This window comes from Girardinichthys multiradiatus, chromosome 18, assembly GCF_021462225.1.
Source record: "Girardinichthys multiradiatus isolate DD_20200921_A chromosome 18, DD_fGirMul_XY1, whole genome shotgun sequence".
Lineage (NCBI taxonomy): Eukaryota > Metazoa > Chordata > Actinopteri > Cyprinodontiformes > Goodeidae > Girardinichthys > Girardinichthys multiradiatus.
Window position 1 is genome coordinate 17,445,924 of NC_061810.1, and position 8,531 is coordinate 17,454,454.

At 38.1% G+C, this 8,531-nt stretch overlaps 1 protein-coding gene across 1 annotated transcript in view; it reads right to left on the reverse strand.

The window, feature by feature from the left end:
- LOC124883819 (mitochondrial intermediate peptidase-like) overlaps positions 1–7,885 on the reverse strand; it is a 33,097-nt gene extending 25,212 nt beyond the window's left edge. The window contains exons 1-8 of the mRNA XM_047391190.1: positions 7,288–7,885; positions 6,980–7,153; positions 4,113–4,201; positions 3,923–4,009; positions 3,765–3,828; positions 3,499–3,681; positions 516–672; positions 341–389 (exon numbers count right to left, since the gene is read on the reverse strand). Of these exons, the coding sequence (XP_047247146.1) occupies positions 341–389; positions 516–672; positions 3,499–3,681; positions 3,765–3,828; positions 3,923–4,009; positions 4,113–4,201; positions 6,980–7,153; positions 7,288–7,434 (950 nt within the window). The 5' untranslated portion in view covers positions 7,435–7,885. The remainder of the gene's footprint in view (positions 1–340; positions 390–515; positions 673–3,498; positions 3,682–3,764; positions 3,829–3,922; positions 4,010–4,112; positions 4,202–6,979; positions 7,154–7,287) is intronic.
- Between the last annotated feature and the right edge of the window lie 646 nt (positions 7,886–8,531).

Consider the following 8,531-nt stretch of genomic DNA (forward strand, 5'->3'; position numbering starts at 1 on the left):
GCCTCAGAGCCTATCGCAGCATGCATTTGGCTGAAAGCAGGGGAACACCCTGGACAGGCTGCCAGGCTAACAAGTTCACAATCATTCCTGTGGGTAATTTAGAGCACTCTGGTCCACCTGACGTGCTTATTTTTGGACTGTTTGAGTCATTCACCGTGCACAGAATACACTTGCATAAAATAGGGAACACAAAACACGAGAAGCTTTTAAAGATAAGTAAATCTATTTGTCTAGGTTTTCAACTCAGGAAGGTTCTTAAAGACGGCCCACGGAGTTATTGTAACTTATCAAGGCAGATACTGAATGTCTGAAGATAAAAACACTGAAAAGAAGGCCATACCTCTGTGACAGTTTTTCTGTTAACAACTGGAGAAAGCTCATCACGGTCTCTACAAGAGGTGAAAAGGAGAACGTTAAAGCTTTCTGTAAGCTGTACATGGCTCCATTAAACGAAAATATTTTTGAGGAAACTACAGTTTTCTACAGCTGACTGGTTAATCCTTTAAATGAGTTACCTGGATTTTTGGCCATGGTTCCCTTTAGCGCTCTGTGTCCGTAGGAGTCATAGCCGACCAGTTTGGCCAGTTTATACCTGCACTTCAGCAGCTCTTCCAGACACTCCATAAGGTCAGCATTGGGATACAGGTAGATCCTGTACGCGACCTCTCGCAGCTAGATGGTGGAGGGACAACAAGGCAGAATTTATGAGAAGCTTTAAAAATCAGCATAAAAAGCAAGTCTGTAAAGCTCGGTACAGCATTTACATAATTGACATAAAATATGCATGGTGAAGTACAGCTTTAAATGTTATGTCTGCACGTACATTCATTATATTCTAAATGTGGTAAACAGGTATATCTCAAAAACGTTTTTATCACTCACCTCAGACATATATTATATAGATTTATTACACAGACAGTGACATATTTCAAGCTTTTACTTTTTATTATTTTGATGATTATGGCTTACAGATTGTGAAAACCCAAAATTTTGTGTCAGAAAATTAAAATATTACTAAAGATGAATAAAAAAAAAAAGGATATTTAAACAGAAATATCATGCTTCTGAAAAGTATGTTTATTTTATTATGTCATTGCTCCACATGGGTGCAACGAAATTTTGTTTTCAAAAAACAAAACAGAACAAAATAGTGCAGGCAAGTAGTGCAAATTGAAGAAAAATAAATATTAAAAAGTTAAAAAAGTTATAAAGTTATGAAAAAAAATTTTTTTTTATAATTATAAAATTATAATTATAAAACAAAAGTTAGAAGGACTGTGCAGGTGGAAAAAATATATATAGAAGAATATTGACAGGTTGTTCCAGTATTGCACATGATGTGAAATGATGTGAAATGGAAGCATAGGTTGCTTTGATAGCGGCCTTCAGCTTGTCTGCATTATTGGGTCTGGTGTTCTGAAACAAAATCGTAGAGTTTCTCAAATTCTAAGCTTTTTCTTAGAAATGTCACTCCAAAAGATAAAAGTTATTCAGGAAGCATCTTAAGCCTCAAGAGAGCTCCTCATGTGAGGAAATGTTAAAGAGTAGTGAAGAGGACCTTTAGTGAGCTTAAGAGTGTCTAAACAGAGAAGACGGTGAAAAGACAATGAACAATGAACAGCAAATTAATTAAATGCAACCAGCTCGATCACGCAGAGATTATCCTCATCAACCTTAAATTAAATCATTTCTGCCGCAGGAGAGATTAAAGGGGCACCTCTAATAAGGTAATATAAGAAAGGGTAAATAAATAATAGAAACAATAATAAATATACATGAATAAAAAGTGAAAAAAATTACAAATATAGTACAGAAATATTTTAATATTTACACACTGTAAAATAGTAAGATGTAAATGAGGTGAATAAGAATTTGCTGTATTGTACATGATGATGTCCGCAGCTTAAGCCTAAATGGTCATCTACAACACTCCCCGTCTGTGGAGACATTTTCTAGCTTCTGATTGCAGCAGGTACCAGAGCTGCTCACATTCCAGCCTGGTGCTGAAAGCAGAGGGAACAACACATTGATCTGCTCGGGTACGTCTGTTTGTTTGCGCCGTGATCCCAGGAACAAATCAACCTTTCAACATTCTTCTCTTCTCTTCCACCTGCAGGCTCTGCTCCTCTGTTCAGTTCAGTTTTCTCCACCTTTTTGTTTTGGCCATTTTACCAAACTAAATCTCATTATACAAGACGGCAATCACAGTAAAATGCTGAATTTTAATGTTAAATAAATTGATATGAAATAGATGCAGTGTGAAAACAACCAGCATGGTGAGTAAACATATTGAAAAGGAAATCAGAGTAATAATGAGCATGTAAATAAGCTATGTTCAAACATTTTGATGCTGCGTGACAATTAATTTAATCTTGCTAAGTTTTATCATAATGATTTACATATTTTTGAATCCAGTCTAAATTCTCTCGTTGTTTAATTTTTCTCCATTGATTACTAGGAGCACATTTTTATGTTTGTTATAACAACCAATCACAGCTCTTAGAAGACAGCATCCCACCTAGCAACAGGGTCAAACACACCTCCTCAATAAGGAAGGAATTTCTGTCCTCTTCTAGCTCAGAGTCACTCTCAGCAACAAAATGAATCACTCTTAAACTAGGACTCTGAGAATCTTTGTGAAAACAGGCCCAGTTCTTTTTTTCCTTATACAGGCTAAATGCTTCTGACATTGTCTCTGGTTCAGGATAGGATTTGTCTGTGTGTAGTGGATCTTGAGGCACTGACTTCCACCTCAGCCTGAATGAAATTAGCTTGTCTGCCCTCTCAAGGTTGCAGTTACCTCTGTTGCTACTGCATCTTTTCCTAACACACTTTTTCCTTCCACTCAGCCTTCTACAAATTTGCTTTGATACAGCACTCTGAACAGCTTCTTTATCTATGACCTTTTGTGGCTTACCCTCCTTGTGGAGGGTGCCGATGTCTTCCCCATGATTGTGTAACCTACTGACCCAGACTGAGAAACACTTTAGACGATTAGGAAGCCGTTGCAGGTATTTTGAGTTCATTACCTGATTAGGATGTGAAACAATGGATTTCCACTTTTTACTTTTTCACAATATTCTAATTTTCTGAGCATGAATTTTGGGGGTTCATTACCTATGAGCCATATTCATCAAAGTTACAAGAAATAAGGAAATATTTGAAATATTTCACTCTGTGTGTAATGAATCTATATATGAGTTTTGTTTTCTAAAATAAGTGACAAAAAATACTAATCTTCTGCACAATATTCACATTTTTTAGATGTACCTATATGAATCAAAACTGAAGTTGCATCACTTAGAAAAATTGCACAGCCAAAAACCATTCCTAAGACCGCTCGATATTTTAGAAAAAAATATGATGTAAAAAAATTAATTCTTCTCAAATAAATTGATCATGTGTGAGACTAATAATATCAGGAATTTAAAGTGTGGCAAGGGCGCCACCTGCTGAGCAAATAGGGAAACGTATCAGTGCCTCAGACTGGTAACATACCAAGTCATTGGGGGAATCTGCATGTAATCCTCCAATTTGAATTAAGCTTCCCTCACTTGCGAAGTGGACCTGCAGATGTTCAGGAATCGCAGACTTTGCGATTCTGTTGGGCACATGGGAGCTGATCAGAAACTCGTTGTTTAGATCCAGGAGCTTAACGTGAAGAGCGACAGCCTGTTTCCTCTGCAGGGAAAAACAGGAGAGATAAGTGGAGACATCGTTACCAGCATTAGTCTGTCAATGTTGGCATACTAATAAATACTCACCAGTTTATCATCCAGATGGATTCCACTGATTTCAAAGTCAAACATGAATAACTCCGCCACTCGCCTAAGAAGAAAAACAAACATGTTAATCATGACCATCCCTGGATACGTCCCCCTACAGCAAAGCCAGAAACTAAATTGAATCTTAATAAATGTACTTTGTGTCAGGGTCCAGCTCTGCCGCAACGTTTGGGTTGACCAGTAAATTCTTCAGGCTCTTGCATAATTCAACATTAGTGTTCAGCCTGTAACACAAATTCAATGATATGAATACAGGATTTTATTCATAACTGACCGGCTCTATGTTGCTGTAAATCATGTAACTATGTAAATAAATGGGCTTCTTACTTTTCCACAACTGTACCGATCTCTATGCAGGTCTTTTCTGCAGCGTCGCGGTGTGCCGGGTCTGGATGGGCCACTTTTATAAAGTCTGCCTGTGAATAAAGGGAACACCGAAGCTTGGAGACTTGCTTACTTTGAACCTTTTTTACCTTGATTATGTTTCCTTTTTCCAAAGGTGACAATCTTCTCTAATGCATATAAAGAAGTTGATAGAAAACACAATACAAATAAGAAACATGCAGGGGAAACAACCATTTTATTGGCTAACTCTGAGAGTAGGAACTGATTAAAACAGTAACTTTTGCTTTTAGAGCATCATATGATGTGGAATAGCCCTGATAAAATGTTCAAACTCTTGCCATATATGATAAAATGTTCAAACTCTTGCCATGCTGGTAAAAAAAGGTTAGTTTGTTTTGCAGAGATCATTATCCCTCAATTAAACTCTGTATAATATTTTAAATCTCACTTTTATTTCACTGACTTCGATTTTACTTTGATTTTACTACACAGGATAGAGTAATTCTTGAAAAAGATGCATTCATTTTAAGATGTGACATCGAGCAGGCGTTTGTTCAATAAAAAAACATTTTTACAACAACCGATGTGTTGGAATGCTTTAACAGCAGCATGAACAATTGTTGCTTTTCTGTATTAAATAAAACCTGCTAGATCGTGTTCTCCTTTTTTTATGTACCAGAATACCCTTAAACCAAGGTAACTTTTCACAAGGATTTTATACAATAAAAATATTCCCCATTACAAAAAACAAACTATACAGAACAGTTTAATCCTGAAAACAAGACACACACATTCTTCATGATTTTTGGTTTAAATACTGTGATCGACTGAAACTCTGGTATATTTACTGTATCTTATCCTACTGTAAGAATAGTGACCATAGAGGTGGCCAGAGTCTTATTTATTCTTATATGAATGTAAGAGAGGCCTCATTCTGTAAATATATCAACACCACAATAAAACTTTGCAAACGTGTTTGGAGCCAAACTTGTTAAGAGTCTTATACAAGCAAATGCCTAAAGGTGGATATACAGGTCCTTCTCAAAATATTAGCATATTGTGATAAAGTTCATTATTTTCCATAATATCATGATGAAAATTTAACATTCATATATTTTAGATTCATTGCACACTAACTGAAATATTTCAGGTCTTTTATTGTCTTAATACAGATGATTTTGGCATACAGCTCATGAAAACCCACAATTCCTATCTCACAAAATTAGCATATCATTAAAAGGGTCTCTAAACGAGCTATGAACCTAATCATCTGAATCAACGAGTTAACTCTAAACACCTGCAAAAGATTCCCGAGGCCTTTAAAACTCCCAGCCTGGTTCATCACTCAAAACCCCAATCATGGGTAAGACTGCCGACCTGACTGCTGTCCAGAAGGCCACTATTGACACCCTCAAGCAAGAGGGTAAGACACAGAAAGAAATTTCTGAACGAATAGGCTGTTCCCAGAGTGCTGTATCAAGGCACCTCAGTGGGAAGTCTGTGGGAAGGAAAAAGTGTGGCAGAAAACGCTGCACAACGAGAAGAGGTGACCGGACCCTGAGGAAGATTATAGAGAAGGGCCGATTCCAGACCTTGGGGGACCTGCGGAAGCAGTGGACTGAGTCTGGAGTAGAAACATCCAGAGCCACCGTGCACAGGCGTGTGCAGGAAATGGGCTACAGGTGCCGCATTCCCCAGGTCAAGGGGGAACCAGAGACAAAAACAGCGGCAGAAGCGCCTGACCTAGGCTACAGAGAAGCAGCACTGGACTGTTGCTCAGTGGTCCAAAGTACTTTTTTCGGATGAAAGCAAATTCTGCATGTCATTTGGAAATCAAGGTGCCAGAGTCTGGAGGAAGACTGGGGAGAAGGAAATGCCAAAATGCCAGAAGTCCAGTGTCAAGGACCCACAGTCAGTAATGGTCTGGGGTGCCGTGTCAGCTGCTGGTGTTGGTCCACTGTGTTTTATCAAGGGCAGGGTCAATGCAGCTAGCTATCAGGAGATTTTGGAGCACTTCATGCTTCCATCTGCTGAAAAGCTTTATGGAGATGAAGATTTCATTTTTCAGCACGACCTCGCACCTGCTCACAGTGCCAAAACCACTGGTAAATGGTTTACTGACCATGGTATCACTGTGCTCAATTGGCCTGCCAACTCTCCTGACCTGAACCCCATAGAGAATCTGTGGGATATTGTGAAGAGAACGTTGAGAGACTCAAGACCCAACACTCTGGATGAGCTAAAGGCCGCTATCGAAGCATCCTGGGCCTCCATAAGACCTCAGCAGTGCCACAGGCTGATTGCCTCCATGCCACGCCGCATTGAAGCAGTCATTTCTGCAAAAGGATTCCCGGCCAAGTATTGAGTGCATAACTGTACATGATTATTTGAAGGTTGACGTTTTTTGTATTAAAAACACTTTTCTTTTATTGGTCGGATGAAATATGCTAATTTTGTGAGATAGGAATTTTGGGTTTTCATGAGCTGTATGCCAAAATCATCCGTATTAAGACAATAAAAGACCTGAAATATTTCAGTTAGTGTGCAATGAATCTAAAATATATGAATGTTAAATTTTCATCATTACATTATAGAAAATAATGAACTTCATCACAATATGCTAATATTTTGAGAAGGACCTGTAAAGGTGCTTCATCCTTTAAGTCCTACAGATATCCCATTATAACAGCCTTGAATAATCCTGCCCATTTGGGTACAACATTAATAGTCTGTCTACTCAGATTCTTCTCTTCACAGCCATGAATTGCTTCTCTTCCCCTAAAATCTCAGTAAATCTTAAAGCTCATTGCATATAAATATATGACGACAATTAAAAAAGATGGACTCACCAAATCAGCCACTTTGCACAATCCATCTGAGAGCTGGTCGAAACACTCCACTGTCTCCACACCTGGGGAGCAGGAGCAGGCTCTATGCAGTAGGAGCTCAGTATTTTTCAGGGCTGTCTGTGTGGCTGTCTGGAAGCCTTCAGGACAGCTGAGCTCTGGCACTCCAAACAAACCCTGCAAACCCAGGTCACACAAACACACGATGACTGGAAATGTGTCACTATTATTCCCAACACAACTGAAGTGTTTGTTGATTCCTGCACCAAGACTGCCACAGTATGTCTGTGTAAGAGAAATGTCATACAAACCACGTTTTTCTCAAACAGGTCCAGCCTCCTGGGAGGTTTGGCATTAAAAGCAGCTCCAACAGGAGACCAGGTGGTGACTTTTCTTCGCACATGGGTCCACAGACTCCTGTATTTCACCAGGTGAAACAGCCTTGGTGAAGCAGACATTGTGAATTAAACCTGTTAAGACTCGTGTCCTGAGGAGCAGGAACTATTGCAGGGGTAACTCTTGATACTCTTGATAGAAAGTGACAGAGGGCATGCTAAACGTGAACCTTTACGTTCGCCTGTCTGCCAAGTCCAAAAATAAAATGTGTCCTTTTTAAATAACGCGAATACATCAGAAATCTTTTCTCCTCGGGGGAAATAAGTGGTATTTATCTGTAATTTTACATTTGAAGAGGACCTGTCCAACTAGCAGCAATACTGCCAGCGTGTTAGCTAACCGGCTAATCAAGGCGAATTCAAACTTTTATACCATCTCGTAGTTTCGCAAAAATGAAAATTAAAAATATAAGTTCTTTGAGAATTAAATAAAAGGGCCTGATTACATATGGTTAATTGCCACGGGAGTTTTTTTTTTTTTCCATTTAACGTATTGTGTGTGAATGTATCAAACAGGAACCGATGTTTGCGCAAATGCGTTGTGTCGAAAGTGTGAATAGCCATCGAAGTCTGTTGATAAATGCGACCTTCACAATAAAAGCAACCAATAGACATAGTCTCGCTAAAACGTTCATGCCACTTGAATATTTTCACATTTTCTCATGTTACACCCACAAACTTCCGTGTATTTTATTAGAATTTTAAGTGAACAACCAATACAAAATAGTGCATTATTTTCAAATGGAAAAAAACTAAAAGTGTATTTATGTTTAGGGACCTCAAACTAAAGACGCAAACAACTAACTTTTCAGATAATTTGTGTAAAAACCCCTCCATTTTACACCATTTTGTATTTAATTATATTGTAAATCCCATTAAAATACGTTGCGTCCAGAAATTCTGTGTGACAAAAAATCTTTAAGAGTAATCAAAGAGTACGAATATTTCTGCAAGGCACTGTACATAAAGTTTTGGCTGTCATTAGCTCTTACAACCCATTTCCTTCTTGTGAATACAAAAGAAATGTTCATCCTGAATTTCTGTGATCTTTGGATTTTTTTTTATAGTGAAATGTTTTCCTTTTGCATAACATACTGGCAATGAACCACTAAAACTACACAACCATACAAATAATAGAAATTATTTTCATTTTAAATGTT